Here is a 16441-nt window from a genome sequence, read left to right as displayed (position 1 = left end):
GTTCTTGCCTTTGGTGCCTCTGATAATGTATTTGAAATAGATACAGTAATGGACAACAAAGGCTGTGGAACCCAAATTCATTCTCTGTTAGCTGCAGGATGTAGGATGGCTGGTCCGACCTGTCGTACTCTATGAGAGAGGTACGTTTGTGGTAAATCGTCGCAGCTTCAAGAGATTTACACAAAACTGAATACTGAGTCCGTGACTACTGCCATCTAGTGGCAGAACTCTGCATAGCAAAAAGACGCTACAATAATTTTGACTGTTCCACGAAACACAATTTAACTATACTTTGGTTCGAGACACATACAATTTAGTTTCTGGTGTCTAAGTGACAGTGTTTGCGCTTCTGGTGTGCAAAATGTGGAGAGGGACCTGGCGAGACCGGTGGCTCATCACATAGGGAAGTGATTTGAGGCAGCTGGCAATAGTCTTTTATTCATTTTTAATCACATGTTCCTCTTTGTCTAAAACAGTAAAAAGACAAACGTTATAAGCATTATACTGTAACCTTAACGTGACGCTGTAGTTATTTCATTGGTTCCTGCCAACTGTCAATCATACGCTCCAGCAGGGGCGGGCTCACGGAGCCGATGGTGGACTCTCTGTCATAGTGTGGGAAAATGTGGTTAGTCACGCGTGGAGGAAGTTAAGTATTGGATCATAACGCAAAGTCAAACGTTAACCTGACGGAAATAGATTCAGTGGAACCTCGGCGGTAAGCGACGTGTTGTTGCGAGAGACCCGGGGAGGTGTACGTTAGTTAGTGAACGTTAGCTACCAGGAAGAAGTGTGCCCGCGCCAGCTCGCAGGGGGCGAGAAGCGCTTGTTCGCGGCCATGGCGTCCCTCGGTAACTCCGGGGCCACCTCCAGTCCTAACGTGATGCTGGCGCCCAAGACTAAAACGAAAAAGAAGCACTTCGTGCAGCAGAAGGTGAAGGTGTTCCGGGCCAGCGACCCTGTGCTCAGCGTCTTCATGTGGGGCGTCAATCACTCGGTGAGTCGGTGAAAAGCAGCTAACGTTCCGTACATGCTAACGTCAACTCCGGCGCTTCACATCGCTTGAAGTCACTTGGTTAACTACTGGGGGTACGACGCACTGAACTAACGTGAGCAGATGACAACAGGAACCGAACTGGACGCTTCGGGTCCAGTAACACAGCTTCCTGGATCAACCTGGTACCGGGCGAGGTGTCCACCGGGGGCCTCAGCAGGTCTGCTCCTTTTTATTTGGGGCACAACGTTCATTCATAAAGCTGCAACCACATAGACATTCTTTGTTTAACAATAATTTACTCATATGTGGAATGAACAATATGTTTCTGTCAAATATGTTGCTAACACGTGAACCACAAGGTGAGGAGACCTGCTGTACCACGATGCACAGTTCAATTGTTATTTAAATAATTCACAATAAGCAATGTGCTTATGTCTAAGTTTTATCAGGCCAGTGAATGTGTTGGAGGAAAAAGTAACTGGTTTAACTGGAATCACTGCAGCATAACAGGTTTAACTTGAGCTAATGTTGCACTAAAATGTGTGAATGACATTTGTCTTGACAGGCTCATTGTCAGTAGAAAGGAAATGCTGTTTTCTTTTAATATATGTTTTAATAACTAACACAATTGCAGGAACTATTGAATGTTGACCCAAAAAAATTCATCAAAATATGAATTACAAAAGTAGCAACTGATTTTTCACCATTGATTGAATTAATCGACTTATTGCAGCCAGTCTATAACTGACTTGGTCTATATTTAACATCATTAGTAAGTGTCTTTACTCTCATCAGATCAACGATCTGAACCAGGTGCCTGTTCCTGTCATGCTGCTCCCAGATGACTTTAAAGCCAACACCAAAATCAAGGTCAACAACCACCTCTTCAACAAGTAAGCCACAGAAATGAATGCATACTCAAACATTAGCTAAAGCATAATGAGTCAGTGTTGGTAGAGAAATGTTTGAGAATAGATAAAGTTAGAAGCAGTTAGCTTTGGTTGTGCACATATTGTGTTGGACATCAGATGCTGACAGACTTCCCCCTCTTTCTCTGAAGAGAAAACCTTCCTGGACATTTCAAGTTCAAAGAATACTGTCCTCAGGTTTTTCGTAATCTAAGGGAACGGTTTGGTATCGAAGACCTGGACTATCAGGTTAGAGAACAACCAATTTACTGTGTAGAAGGCTTTATGTATGAGATCCTAATTCAATGAATCTCTATTGCATGTACCAAGACAAGTTCATTTTGCTAAAAGGTGGGTGGTCTTATTCTAACCTGTTCTTGGTCTTACAATCTCCAGGTGTCGTTGACCAGAAGCTCCCCAGTGAGAAGTGTGGACGACCAGGGAGAAGGTTTGCTCCTCTACTCCTATGACCGGACGCTGGTCATTAAGCAAATCTCCAGTGAGGATGTTGCAGACATGCACACCATTCTGTCTGAGTATCACCAGGTAGGACACGATCCTTCCATGAATGGTGAACGGTGTCAACATTGGCACACCTGCTTCTGTCTGACTGTTGTGATTTCCGCTGGGACGTTGACAAATAATCTTACGGTATCTCTGAGTCATTTCTGAGAGTGGCACCAGTTTGTGCTCATAGTTTGTTTTGGTTAATTCGAGTTGCAAGAGCTGACAGAACCATGTGTATATTGCCCTTTATTCATTCTGACTCCATCCGAGTTCCCATGAGGAGCACTTTAAATATATCCCTGCTATAAGTGAGGAAGGTTGACCCAGATGAGTTTCCAGGATCAGCAGAGTAGTGCATACAGTGGCCATGAGGACAACAAACATCTGTCCTGATATTATGACTGTAAGCAGGACCCTGAATGTGCATGTGGCTTTTATTCCCAGAATAAACCTGACCACTGGCCTCTGTGTGAAGGTTAGCTGAGTGCAGGGGACAGAGCACGCGCTGTTACACGATTGTTGCTTTTTTTTAAACATTCATGTCAGCACATTTGTGTTTATGTAAATAAACGAGCATGTTTGTGTGTGACATTAGAGTGAGGTAACACACTGTGACCTCTTTTTCTTCCAAGACATCGCTCCATTTTTATTTGTCTGATATGATCTGTGTGCGTTATATTTGTATCGCTGAGTATAGGTTCTTCACATAGGTTCTTACTTCTGAGTAAATGTTTGCCTGTGTTGAGATCTTGGTATGTGAGGCCTGTAGTTTGACAGCAGCAAAAACTGTGAGGAAACAGTGGCTCTGTGTTCCAACATCGAACCACCCCCCACGCCCGGTCTTGGAGGAACTCATTGTTACCAGGGCTTCTGGGTTTCCTCTATGTATTACATGTGGCTGTTTATCCTTTGTCATTGCTGTTAGTAATAATACTATTGTTGCCCTGCAGCACATAGTGAAGTGTCATGGTAGCACCCTGCTACCACAGTTCCTGGGTATGTACCGCGTGGGGGTGGACAGCGAGGAGACCTACCTGATCGTCATGAGGAACATGTTTAGCCACAGGCTATTGGTGCACAGGAAGTACGACCTGAAGGTGAGGAGGAAGTGAACTGCAACAGTTTGGACAGTTCCTACAGAAATCTACTAATGTACCGTAGATGTGCACGAAACAAGCAAGTTTGTAAAAATTCTTTTTCTCTTTTGTATTGTTGGAAACTAAATATGTCTTGACTTTGAACTCTGGGTCTAACAAAAAAATCATGGTGACATTAGTTTGGGATTTAGTCAGTTGTGTGATCATGTTTACAGCTTTGTGTTTTTTCAGGGGTCTCTGGTGGCTCGTGAAGCAAGTGACAAAGAGAAGGTGAGTTAAAGCATCTTGATCTGCTGTTTACATCCTTGTTTTTTCACATTTTAGTTTTACGTGCTACATCTAAGCAGATATTTCTTTCTCAAAGGGAAAGGAGCTTCCCACCTTTAAAGACATGGACTTCAGGAACAACATGCAGAAGGTTTACGTAACCGAGGAGCAGAAGGCAAAGTTAATGGAGAAACTCAACAGGGATGTGGAGGTGCGGAATCTGATTTGTTCTCTGCTGTTGCACATCTCTGCCACACAGCGGCAGCGTGGACACAGTGATGGATCTGACGTCAGTCTAAGCTGAAATGGAAACATACGACTTGGTGTCACTTCAGCCTCTTTGTGCTCTGGATTATTGAATTAAAAATATTAATTATAATTAATGTAATTATTAAAATTAACCATGTTAGACACAACAGACGTCAGGGACTTCAGGACTTATTTGCTGTTTGATGACATGTCATCAATTCAAGATCAAAATCTACTGACTAAATGTTTAAAAAACAATTATTTGTGGCACATGAAGATAGGCTTTAATGCGGGCTCAATTAATTGATGTTCTTGTACAAAATCTTGTTTCTTCAGTTTCTGGTGAAGCTCAAGATCATGGATTATAGTCTGCTGCTCGGAATCCATGACGTGGGCCGAGCGGAGCGGGAGGAGGAGGAAGGTGAGGAGGTGTACAATGAGGAAGAACAGGAAACTGAGAACGGCCTGGCTCCCGGTCCCGCCGTAGGCTCGTTTGGCACCTCTCCTGAAGGAATTGCTGGCTATATGTCGTGCTACAAACCACTGGGACCCGGGGAGTTCGACCCCTACGTGGATGTGTATGCAGTTGGGAGCTGCCCAGGTGAATATGGTCACATTCACTGACCTAGAATCTGATATTTTAACTAGAGTGTCTCATATTCAGATGAGGTAACCAACAGTCAGTTCAGTCTCTTACCTGTGAACATTACCTGTGAAGGCTAATCTACTGGTTTGCACACAAACTTCACGGTTAAATAGCCAGATTGGCTATTTAACCGTGGTTATGGCTATGAACAGGGGTTGCTATGGCAACATGACTGGTGTGACTGTCCCAGAGTTTTTCTGTTGCTAGAAGTAATTCATCTGTTTTTCTGTTTTGTTATGTAAATGGTTTGTGTTTTTGTTGTACATTCATTGTGTAATGTTTTCAGGTCCATACAGGGTTATGCAGAGCAATTGTGTTGCTACTGCTGCTAATAAGAACTCAAGAAAATAACACGTTTTGCCTGCATTATGTTTCAGGTGCCCCTCAAAAGGAGGTTTATTTCATGGGCCTGATTGATGTACTCACCCAGTACGACACTAAGAAGAAAGCTGCTCATGCAGCAAAAACAGTCAAGCACGGGGTGAGTCTCCTAGAGAGAAAGGAATAAAGGTTGAGGCTCACATCACAGTGTTAAATGTATCTTTGGCCTTCTCTGTTGCAGGCTGGTGCTGAAATCTCCACGGTCCACCCTGAGCAGTATGCGAAAAGATTTCGTGACTTCATCTCAAACATTTTTGCATAAAACTCTGCTATGAACTCTGCCATAAGTCGATTCAAGTGAAAGCTCAAGGTTTTACCACTGACCAAAAATAGTAGTAAGCACCTGCAGATTATTATTTACATGAAGCGAGAATACTTACTTACACATGTAGCAAAGCAATGTTTAAGATGCATATATTTATTTTTAAGATGTATTTCTAATTAATGCCAAGAACTGTGGGGTAGTAGAATTTCAAAAACAAACAACTGTTGATCAGTGTTACTGTGTTAAACAACATAAGTGATAGATCAAATATCTTTTTTTGCTCTTGATGCCTAGACCTAAATAAAACGTCATCAGTTCAAAAACATGCTTTACAGTAGCTATTAGGATTCCTATGAGATGATATTAAGATGAAGTTGTATTCAGCCAAAGTGAAACGGGGACCTCTACTTTATCTTACAGATGTAAGAAGACCTATTTAAAATAACACTGGGATTTCATTGCTGAGAACAAACAGAATTGTTTTTAGTCTTTTTTTTTTAACACTATGTTGTGAGGATTTGTGTCTTGAGATAAGTACGATTCTGATCTGTTCAGCATTGGAGCAGTTTATACTTCCTCTCCTCGTTGATATTGCTTCTCACTCCACCGCATAAACACTCATCTATTTTCTGGCATTATTAGACTGTTGTCAGTCGTCTCATCTAACTCGGCGGGAAAGTTCTCTGATTAAAGTCTTCTGTGTTAAACTGTCTAGAATCCTTTTTAAATCATTCTAAAATCCTAGAATCGACAGTTGTGTTATAGAAACAGGTCATGTTTAGAATTTGTTGGAATTTAAGTCTTTCTCAAACTTTTTTTATCTTGGAATTAAACAATTTAACCAAATACATGTTTTCCAGCAAAATCTCTCAAATTGTTAAGTAAATGTACAGAACAAAATGTGTGATTTGTATGATGTATTCAAATAGAAATTATATTAAATGAGAAAGTAAAGCGGTGGCTGGTTTAGTCAACCCGCAATAATAAAGTGACTAGTAGAACTTAGAACTTAGTCTTGACTTGAACCAAATATGTGGTGTGGGTTTCCATTCTGGTCAGATACTTTAACTCTTAGTGTCTGGAAGATTCTATTGGAAAATGTGATTCCTTTTAAAAAGATAAAGTACAGGCTACAGCAGCTCATACAGTTAAACTTGACACAGCATTTCTAAACTCTGCAAGGTTCTAGATACTTTGAGGCCTCATCTGACAATTGCACTAATTGTATTTTTGCAAATTAGCTTTTGGACCAAAATATATTTTGCAAAGAATTTGAAGAGTGTTTGTCTTATTTTGTGTGTGTGTGGGGGGGGGGCTGCTGACCATTGATGTACTGTAAGAGAAGAGAATTAGGAATAGCTGCTGTCTGATTGTGTGTGATCATGATGACACGTTTGCCGTCTGATCATACGCAGTTTGTCTCTAATCACTACTGGCTGATAAAAGAAAGTTGGTGTCCTCAACAAATTGTCAACTATGTTTTTTTCTTCATTCTTCGATATGACAACAGTTTCTGAAGATCAAAAATTGTTGCATTACATAAAAATTCTAAGTATGTACTCTTAGTCTGCAGGAAATGTCTTGGCTCGTTTACTTGTAAGGGACAAGACATCAAGTAAGGTTTCAGGGAATGAAGACAATCATTGAAAGGGTTTTATGTAAACATTAAGAGCTGCAGTGCAGAAGAAAGCATTTATCTTTAAGCACCAATAACCCAGAAACCAAAGCATCTGATTGATCTGTATTCGTCTTGTGAGGAGGCCTCTGTTATTAGAAGCCTATATGAGTGTTCCTTGGCCATGAACACAGGCAGTGTCTTCTATTTGTGCTGCAGATATTCAGGTGATTCTTCATTCAGATTTCTATAGAGACGTCCTGTAATGTGTCGGGCATACTTATTTTCCTAGCAGCGATGCCACTGTGTGGGTCATGAACTGCTCTTCCCACACGCGTTTCTGCTGACCGCTTCCTTCCTTATTCATCAGAGATTCATCAGAGGAAACACACTTTGCTGACTGCTTCCAGTTTATTTTGCAAGGAACTGAACAAACATGGACAATTTGTGCAGAATGTAGATAGAGACTGGTTAAATGTACGAAGAGCGAGTCCACACATCAAATCTTGTTCATCAGCACAACCTGTGGCCAAAACAAACATGCTGCTGTCTGTCCAGGTTGTCAGTCACTTGGAGGATATGTCTAAGCTCCAGGGGACAGATCTCCTGGCTCCTCAGTGGCAACATGTACAACATTGGAACTACAGTTCAACTCCTTCCACTCCTGTCTGGTATCCAAAACATTCTAGTAGAGTCACAACAGGGCTGTCAGCACCTGCAGGGTTTGGCCCAACGGCTCGTGTGAGGATGTTAGTCTAGGTTAAAGAGCCCTCTTCCCCAGTGGCTTACTACCCCAGGCCCATAGGGCACCACAGGGGGTGTGTAGAGGAGCTTCCTTGCATTGTTCTCTGCTATGTGTCTGTTATTGTTTCTGCACTGGTGCCATATACACAGGATCATCTGAAGCAGAAAAAACAAGTATTACGCTTTGTCAGAGCACATGGAAAATATGCTACGGTCAGATGAATGAGGTGAAGCGTCGAGTTTATCGTTTCCTGTTGGGGGGTTCTCTGCGTGATGCAAATAAAGGTTTACCTTCCAACACAACCGTGATTCAAAACAAAGACAATCACACAAACACACTGAAGGTGAAAATCTAGTCAGAGGCCAGACTGGAAGACTGATGGTGTGGATATGTAAAGATGGTAGGGATGCATCCCACCAGGCTGAAATCAAAGTCAAAGGTGTGATAGAATGGAATGCTTTGAATGATCTAAGTGGAGTAAATAGAGCTGCATGACACAAACACTGCTGTGTCTGTCTCCACAGCAAGAGGGTTAGCATGTTCAGGTTAAGGCATCAGATTCAAGAACACTGAGTGTGTGCACACTGAGGGTTATTATTGTGTGTGATGTTATGTTGGATTCAGTGACTCCGTGTGAAGGTGTGTGAGGTTGAGGTTACACAAAGGTGCATTTTTCTAACTGAAGGCATCAAACATGAAGTCGTCCTCAACTGTTGCTTTTTCACTTTTATTCTGCCTAAAACTATGAATACCCAGTTTTTCTGAATATTTGTTTCTGCAACTGGAGTTAAAGCAATGTGTGGGTGTCTAGGACGCCCCTCCTCCATAGAGGATGTCCTGTGATACAGAGAAGCAGGAGGGTGCAAGGCTTTCACTATTTGATGGCTCAGATAACCGTCAGCAGCAGGACTGGAAGGACCCGTCGTCTTCATCGCCACTCAGCTGATTTCAGAGCTATCAGGTATGAATACAACCCCATCTATGTTTTTTTTTAAATGTTTCAAACTGAGAACAGTTCAGGCTTTAGATAACAGTGTTGTTAGAATAAGTAATGCAAAATGTGACAGTCTGCCTCAGGTGAAGTCACAGTAGATGCTTGAGGTGTGTATGATAAAATGTGTGGGAAATCACTCGCAGCACTGAATTAACTTTTTGAATGACAACATATACAGCAGAGCAACTACGTGACATTCTCATGTTATAACTTTTTGTGGCTTTGAAGTAGCTCTGAATAGCCTGGTTTGATCTACAAGTAATGGTTGTGTCCGCACGTCTGCCCTCCTCCTCCTGTTGTGTAATGTCTGGATGCATAATCAGATGAAAGTGAACCAAACTCTGTCCCTTCTGGCTCCAGAACATGACCTTGGACAACCACTCCCTCGACTATTTTAATGGCACGCCGTGGTTCGTCTACGAGTGCACCATCCAGCTGGACCCCAGCTACCGGCGCATTACCCTCTTCCTGCTCTACCTTTTTGTCTTCATGGTGGGTCTGCTGGAGAACATGCTAGTTGTGTGGGTCAACTGGCGCCGACGCCACTCGGCCAACGGCGTTCTCTTCTGCATCATCAACGTGAGCCTGTCAGACCTGATGGTGATCGTGCTCCTGCCTTTCTTCATGCTGGAGGTGACCATGGACAAGGTTTGGCTGTGGGGACGCTTCCTCTGCAAAGTCACCAAACTCATCTATGCTGTCAACTTTTACAGCAGCTCCTTCTTCCTGGCCTTCATGACCTTGGAGCGCTATCTCTCCCTGACCAGACCCTCATCTCAAACCTTCTTCCCAGTGGTGGGCCGGCGGCGCTGGCTGGTCTGCGGGGGTCTTTGGGCGTTCTCCTTTTTCTTGGCTCTGATAGAAAATGTCCATGTGGATCTTCTGGAGTGGGATGAGCCTGGCTGTTATATGGTGCCTCAGCACAACTTCACTGAATGGTTCGTGACTGTGGCTTCCTTTTGCATAATCTTCCAGTTCCTGGGTCCTGCTTCCGTCATCATCACCTGTAATGTGCTGATTGCTAAAGCAGTCAAATGTTCTCCAGATGTGCAGGGTCGGCGCGACGTGTGGCTGGTGCATGTGTACTCGCTGGTGTTTGTCATGTGCTGGCTGCCCTATCAGATGGTGATGTTCCTGCTTCTCATTGACGATATCGACCCCTTCCTTATGACCTGCAACACCGTGGAAGTCCTCTACTTTTCTGTCAGTGTGGTGGAGGGCCTGTCTTTCCTCCACTGCGTCGCTAATCCCATCCTCTACAACTTTCTGAGCAAGAGCTTCCGCGACAACATGATCAACGCTGTGGTGGGCTGCATTCCCCAAGAGGAGACTGTTGTTCAGAGGGAAAACCAGCCCAGTGCTCCCAACGAAAGCAGGGGAGAGCCAGGGAAGCAGCGCAAATTAAGTAACGGCAGCACCAGCCAGTCTGATGTGGGATCATAAAGGTCTGAAGTACGTTTTGGGATTCAGTCTCAGTGCTTGGAGCACCAGGGACACTTGACTGTGTAAAGTATCACTCTGGTTATGAACCCTTTCCTGTTTGTTTGTTTGTTTGTTAATCAATATTGTTTAGTTTTACACAGAGGAAGGACAGGTTTGTGATTTTTTTGCCTCCATAAAGCTGCTTAAATCTAACCGGAACTCCATTATCTGTAGATATGTCCAGTGTCAGGTAGTAACACTAGTATTCAAATACACGTCCTACAGATGTGGTTCTGTACACACTTGCATTTTTGTAGTTTGCACATCTTGTTATTGTGCAGTTAAACTCCTGCAAACGCTTTAAATATCCAACCATGGTTGCTGGCCATCACATCACTTATCATTCTTACTGATTTTTATTGCCATTTCTGTCTCTATCTGAAATAAGGCAGAAAAAGGAAAAGAAGGTTGTTGTTGTTCACAGATGGCACAATAGCAGGAAAACAGCAGGCTTTAAAGGGGCAAAGATCACAAAACCCTGGAAACAGAAGGTTCCCAACATTCTGCAGATTCCTGCAAGTTTGCTGCTGAAAATGTGATGATAGGTGGGTTTCATGCTGCAAGTCATTTAGGCTGATAAGTCTGTTTCTTTTATTCTGTTGAAAAACATTTAGAAATTAGACCAACAGTTATAATCTCAGACACAGTGGGTAATGTACAAAAGATCACAAATCATAAATATGAGGTAACAAACAAATGTGATGAGCACTATATGTTTCTACAGTAGAACAAACTTCATGTGCTCTAAACAAGAAACATCATTCAGGCAGTGATGCAAGAATTATTAACACCACAAATATACTGTCACAAAATGAAATGATCCCTGATACTGTGTTTTTAAGATGATACATTGCGCCAAAAACACATACTTCATGCACAATGTCTCATTTTACATTAATGTTAAAGTTTTAGGTGGAAACAGGAGATTATTTAACCCTTTATACTCTGAACTGACAATCATGTTCTTTGAATGTAGTAAATGTGTGAACTGTGGATGACTTTACTGCTCAATCATTTGTATTTTACAGATTAATAAAGTCTTTGAATGTAAATTTTATCTATTTACTGTAGTTATCACCTAAACATAAAGTTATTTACTTGAGTAAGACATTTCCTTGAATGTGATCAAGTTTGAAGAGACAATGATGTTCAGTAGCTAGATTAAGCTGTCCACAGCCCACAGGGTTCGGTGCCGGAAGACCACACTGAGCTCTGTGGAATGAGAAGATCCTAAACCTCCGGGTGCTGATTTTGGGTGTTAGTTCAGCTTGTAAGTTCCTTTGAATAAACCAATTTACAATTTTAAATTGAAATAATATCAGCTGCTTTGTGTGAGTAGTTATGTTACAGCTGTGAAATCATAACTAGACCTTAAATCTTACTGTGAATAAAAAATGTTGCAATGGGGTGCTACATTAATAACAGAGTTACTATCAGTCACCAAGTAACTAACATGAAAAAGCACTCCTGATACTTTAGTTACATTAATAAACACTTGTTTGACTAAGTAACAGACAACCAACAGCCTCCCTTCAATCACTGACAAAAACAGGACACACTGCCACCAACTGGCTTGTGCACAAGTAAGGATGTCAGCTTGACTTCAACTGTTACAGGAACTCTTAACTTTGACATTCTACAAACTACACAATCACGTTTGGAATAAATTTTAAAGTTACAGCCCTGGTCTGTCACATGGTCCACAGCAATTTAGTGTAGTCTTCGAGTTAGTGTACTGTATGGGACAGGGTGGAGGACTGATCCACAAGCTGACATGAGCCACTCAGCTTTCCACAGGGGGAAGTGGCTCTTTAGAGTGATCGTTGTACATGAAGGTCTGCTCAATGTTGAAGTCCTGGGGCAGGTGGTCCTTGTGCATCTCCATATGTGATGACACCAGCTTCAGCGTGGAGAAGTAAAGGCCACAGACAGTGCAGCGGTACATGAGAGCACCAGCATGTGTCTTCAGGTGGCAGATCATGGTGGAGCGGCCCCTGAAGTAGCGTAGGCAGACTTTGCACTGGTAGGGTTTCTCCCCGGTGTGAATGCGGAGGTGATAGGTGAACTCCCCAGAATGGGCGAAACGTTTGCCACAGTAGCGACAACGATACCATTTCCCCCGAACTCCTGCTGTGGAGACGCCCTCTTCCTGCACTGAGCCCCTGTTGGACAGGCCCCCTGATGACAAGCTGTGTGTTGACTCCTGGAAAAACTTCTCTGGAACATTCAAACCCATCGCCAGACCCAAACCCAAGTTGCTCATTTTATCTAAAACTCCAACATCCCGTGGAGATGTGGAGGAGTTCTCCACAAACTGGTCCGCTTTACGTTTTCTCAGCCAGCCATGGTTCCCAGCACCTCCTCCGCATCCCGGGGATTCGTTTGTGTGCAGGCTGAGGTGGAAATGAAAGGCAGAGGAAGAGCGAAAGGTCTGTGGACAAAGGAAACAATGCAACTCCTCCACTCCTGTCACCCCTCCTTCCTCAGCCAGGCAGGCCTTCTGTGATGAGCTCTCCCTCTTTTTTACTGCTGCCTGGTCAGCATGTGTACTCATATGTTTGTCCAACAGGGGGCGCTCCACAAAACAGCGGGTGCAGTGTGGGCATGTGAAAATGGCCAGAGAGAGATGTGTGAGGACGTGCCAAAGCAGCGAACACAGAGACGGCTGTGGAACGTGACACACTCCACAGCTCAGGTTCTGGGGACACACGTGGCTCAGCAGATGCTCTCTGACTGTCTGAAATAGAAAAACACAAATGAAAGAGCCTCAAAAAAGTAGCAAGAGTCTATGTGCACGTCAGATGTTTAATATGTTTCATCAAGGTCTTTTCAGCTGAACCCTTTTCCCATAATACTTCTAAATTAGACTTAATAAATGTACAGCTCACTCTCACAGAGCTTTAGTAGGTCACTGTCCTCAATACCAGAAGCTAAAATCAAAATCTATTCTAAATTATATTAAAGACAAGATTCGGCATGTTTACCACTGTGGGCCTTCATCTTAGTGACCTAACCAAATGGACGGTTGCTCTTCTGTTTAGCCTGGAGCCATGATTTCTAAAAAGAATTCAGATTTTGACTGAAATACGCCGAGACAGAGAAGAGTCACTTTGTTATGTTACAACGAGATGCAAAAAAGAAACATGTAGCCTGACAAAAGTAGGGCTGCAACTAGCAATTATTTTGATAATCAATTATTATTTCTGTAGTTGATTACTGCTGATGACGTCAATTTGTTGTTGCAGCCCTAGAGAAAAGTATTTAGAAGATTGTCCAGAGTCTGTGCAGTATTTTCTGCCCTGATCTGTGCCTACATGACAGAGGAAAGGCAGAAACTTAAGCCGAAGGCAAAACTGCTATATCCCAAAGACAAAACACCCAGACACACACAGGACATTGTGTCATATGCAGTTCAATGCAGTGAAGAATGCAAGGATTTGTGTATAGAAGAAACAAAACGAATGAGTCACAAAAGGATGGCACAACATAGAAGAGTCAGGTCATCAGTAAAATAAAAGCAGCCTGAATCTGTTAAGCACAATATATTGTATGATATGTGACCAATCAAAAACAACGAATGAGGTAGAAGAGGGGTGTAAACTCAAACCAGTCCCTTGCTGGTTTTCCAACTCTCCCTTTCCCAGAACCTACTCATTACCTTGATCAGGTGTGTTCAGTCAATCAGCAGCTGGATGAGCCAACTGCTCAAGGTAATCAGTAGGGACACCGGTCCGCGAGAACCGCAGTTTGACACCCGAGTTAGACTCCATCTCCCACTTACAATGCGCAACCTAGTGTCCACACCTAAACTCAGTGACACACATCAAATAAAGGTGGAACAACAACCAACAACCCAACCAAATGTGACCATTTGAATGTTATCAATTTATATCAACCTGCTACAGGCCAGTCAGTCACTGAAGAAGCCTTTTCAATAGAAGTTGAAACATCAGGACAATAGCAAAATCCAGTTGCCACTAAACACAACCCTTGTATCAAACACATACTGTAAGAGCACATCAAACTTAATTTTAAAAGCTTAATCACAGTCTACCAACCTGGAAGTCCTTGTTGAGGGTTTTGGTGCACATGGCGCACTGCAGCTCAAGGCTCAGGTCCTGGCTGCCACTGAGCGGCACTCCTTGCAGTACGGTGTAACTGGAGGACGTCTGGCGCTGATGGCGAAGCAGTTTGTTTTGGCAGTAGAAGTGAAGGTGACACATATCACAGGTGAAGAGTTCCACCCCAATGTGGGAGAGGCAGTGGGTGACACCGGCAGCATGGTCTGAAAACGATGCCCCACACACTCTGCAGAGCCCGAGCTCTGTCAGATGAGTCTCAGCATGACTTCTAATGACAGCTGGGTCTGATGGGAAATGCACTGAGCAGGCTTTACATGACACCATGTTCTCTGTCACCTGGAGAAGTGCATGGTACAGCATTACTTCTACTTCTGAATTATAGGAGTGGGAAATATTTAATGTTTAACAGTGTGTATAGGTTTAATGACTGAAACATTGCGTTAATAAAACATTACCTGGTTGCGTGAATTGCCATCCTTTCCATTCGCCACACATAGCAAGTCATCTTCCTCGATCTCTTCCTCGACCATGAAGTTCTCATCATCGCTTAGCTCGATAATCTCTCCCGCCAGCTGTCTCCACTGCTCCTCCACTGACCCCTCTATTGCACCAATGTCTTGGACGGCTTCCCTGTCTTCCCAAGTTCCTCCCTTCTCCTCCCCCTCCCCAACCATGAGCCTGTCATTCCTCTGTGCGTCTACCACACTACCTTCCGCTGCTTGCACCTGCTGGCTGCCTAGAGTGTCTCCTGAGGATGATGTTGGGGTACAGGCCTCAGATCGAGCTGAAGATTCGGGAAAAGAGCAGTAGTCAGACGGTGCAGGCAGAGAACTGACAGTGCTCTCAGACACAATTTGCTTGTCTCGGTCGCCGTCCTTACAGCTGCCTCTTGTCTCCTCAGTTTCCAGCCCCCGCTCAGTCTTCAACTGCAGCACAGGTTCTGCAGGCAGGATGCCGTCACTCTGACTAGACTGGTTCAGGTTTGTCAAAAGACGTTCACCTTTATCTGACATTTGCCCATATCCAACATGCGACTGGATGTCTTCTGACTTCAGATCCAAAGACAGAACCCCAGTGTGAGATTCTTGTACGTTCCTGGTGGCACGCGCTTGAAAGAGAGGTGAGGGAGTGGCAGTGGGCGTCGGGGCAGCAGAGCGACCCGCTGAAGAAGACAGAGACAAGCACGAAGCTGCAGTGGAACACGCGGATGATGCTGATACGTCACCAACAGCTGCCACTGAGGATGCTCCAGCAGCAACCATGCTAGAGTCAAGGGCGATGTCTGCAGGACTGTTGGCTTTACAACTTGCAGAAGTTTGCAAATCGGGAAATGTCACATGACAGGCCCGCACCAGTTCACTGACTCCAAGCCTTTCGGCCAGCTCATAGACCACACCGACATCTATGAGGTCAGTGTAGATCTCCCCAGTGTAGACAAACGTCAGCACTTTCTCAAAGTTGGCTGGGGAGATAAACTCCAGAGAGAAGGCGGTGGTGGTTGAGGCTGGACTTCGAGAGAACAGGTTACCGAAGTACGTCCCAGCGCAGGCGAGGACTGCGCGGTGCGCCGCGAACGTGCGGTTCCCGACCTGTAAGAGGACGTCACAGTAACGGTGCGACTGGCGGCAGCGGTTGAGCTCAGTGAGCAGACTGGCAGCATAGCCGGGACCCTGCAGCCGGATCTGCATCCCTGCTGCTGCAGCTCAGCACTGTGGCGCCGCGGAATAAAACACAGGACAAGTTAGAGCAGAGCACGCGGGGAGAATCTGCATAAACAGCTTCATGTAGCATCAGTAACATTAGTACTGCCTATGTTCAGTAATGAGCTAACAAAACTTAGCTACAAACAAACCAGAAAGCCGATATCAAACCTGTCCACGGACAGCTACACGGGACGTTTTACTCATTGATTCACTAAAACACATCCTCACGTTTATCATTTTCGCTACTTACCCATTGAAAGACGTCTCTGTTTTATTGTGTTTTCACGGGCACTGGTGGTGGTGGTGGTGGAGCTGGAGCTGGTGCTGTTGTTGTTGTTCTTCTTCTTCCCTTCCTGTCTCCATCTTCTTCTTCGTTGGACTGAGAACAGTCAGCGTCTTTAATATAAATTACTGCCACCGCCTGGTTTTCACAGATGGCCGTCAGTAAATAATCGATATTTTGTTCGACTATTAGAATAATATAAGATAAAACGTAAAAGATA

The 16441-nt window shown here is 43.9% G+C and overlaps 3 protein-coding genes across 5 annotated transcripts; 2 read left to right on the top strand and 1 right to left on the bottom strand.

Moving 5' to 3' along the window:
- Window positions 1-561: 561 nt before the first annotated feature.
- Window positions 562-6588, top strand: pip4k2ca (phosphatidylinositol-5-phosphate 4-kinase, type II, gamma a). Of its 2 annotated transcripts, none has more exons than XM_029157064.3 (10): window positions 562-997; window positions 1793-1890; window positions 2058-2154; window positions 2302-2451; window positions 3363-3509; window positions 3741-3779; window positions 3874-3987; window positions 4362-4626; window positions 5049-5152; window positions 5234-6588. In XM_029157064.3, the coding sequence occupies exons 1-10, from the start codon at window positions 839-841 to the stop codon at window positions 5312-5314; spliced, it is 1254 nt and encodes a 417-aa protein (XP_029012897.1). In that variant the 5' UTR covers window positions 562-838; the 3' UTR covers window positions 5315-6588. The 2 variants fall into 2 exon arrangements, with proteins under 2 accessions (XP_029012897.1, XP_029012898.1); XM_029157065.3 differs by lacking the exon at window positions 562-997 and adding an exon at window positions 1028-1214.
- A 1927-nt stretch (window positions 6589-8515) lies between these two features.
- Window positions 8516-11205, top strand: gpr182 (G protein-coupled receptor 182). The gene is made up of 2 exons (XM_029156870.3): window positions 8516-8638; window positions 9032-11205. The coding sequence occupies exon 2, from the start codon at window positions 9035-9037 to the stop codon at window positions 10112-10114; it is 1080 nt and encodes a 359-aa protein (XP_029012703.1). The 5' UTR covers window positions 8516-8638; window positions 9032-9034; the 3' UTR covers window positions 10115-11205.
- Window positions 10728-16322, bottom strand: LOC114859034 (zinc finger and BTB domain-containing protein 39). 2 transcript variants are annotated; one of them, XM_029156868.3, is made up of 4 exons: window positions 16189-16322; window positions 14691-15944; window positions 14212-14571; window positions 10728-12890 (listed from the first exon to the last, which is right to left on the bottom strand). In XM_029156868.3, exons 2-4 carry the CDS (start codon window positions 15921-15923, stop codon window positions 11937-11939), a joined length of 2547 nt encoding a protein of 848 aa, XP_029012701.1. In that variant the 5' UTR covers window positions 15924-15944; window positions 16189-16322; the 3' UTR covers window positions 10728-11936. The 2 variants fall into 2 exon arrangements, with proteins under 2 accessions (XP_029012701.1, XP_040927512.1); XM_041071578.2 differs by lacking the exon at window positions 16189-16322 and having other exon boundaries at window positions 14691-15019; window positions 15116-16181.
- Between the last annotated feature and the right edge of the window lie 119 nt (window positions 16323-16441).

This window comes from Betta splendens, chromosome 7 (genome assembly GCF_900634795.4).
Source record: "Betta splendens chromosome 7, fBetSpl5.4, whole genome shotgun sequence".
NCBI classification, from domain to species: Eukaryota; Metazoa; Chordata; class Actinopteri; order Anabantiformes; family Osphronemidae; genus Betta; species Betta splendens.
Note: the sequence above shows the minus strand (reverse complement) of the source record. Positions and strands in the feature narration are given on the sequence as shown.

Excerpts from the sequence above, each read along its gene's own strand:
- pip4k2ca (XM_029157064.3), top strand. The coding sequence starts at position 839 with ATGGCGTCCCTCGGTAACTCCGGGGCCACCTCCAGTCCTAACGTGATG. Across the intron at positions 998-1,792 it reads TGTGGGGCGTCAATCACTCG|ATCAACGATCTGAACCAGGT; the intron begins GTGAGTCGGTGA and ends TACTCTCATCAG. Across the intron at positions 3,780-3,873 it reads AAGCAAGTGACAAAGAGAAG|GGAAAGGAGCTTCCCACCTT; the intron begins GTGAGTTAAAGC and ends TCTTTCTCAAAG.
- gpr182 (XM_029156870.3), top strand. The coding sequence starts at position 9,035 with ATGACCTTGGACAACCACTCCCTCGACTATTTTAATGGCACGCCGTGG.
- LOC114859034 (XM_029156868.3), bottom strand. The coding sequence starts at position 15,923 with ATGCAGATCCGGCTGCAGGGTCCCGGCTATGCTGCCAGTCTGCTCACT. Across the intron at positions 14,572-14,690 it reads ATGGCAATTCACGCAACCAG|GTGACAGAGAACATGGTGTC; the intron begins GTAATGTTTTAT and ends GCACTTCTCCAG. Across the intron at positions 12,891-14,211 it reads CCCTCAACAAGGACTTCCAG|ACAGTCAGAGAGCATCTGCT; the intron begins GTTGGTAGACTG and ends TTTCTATTTCAG.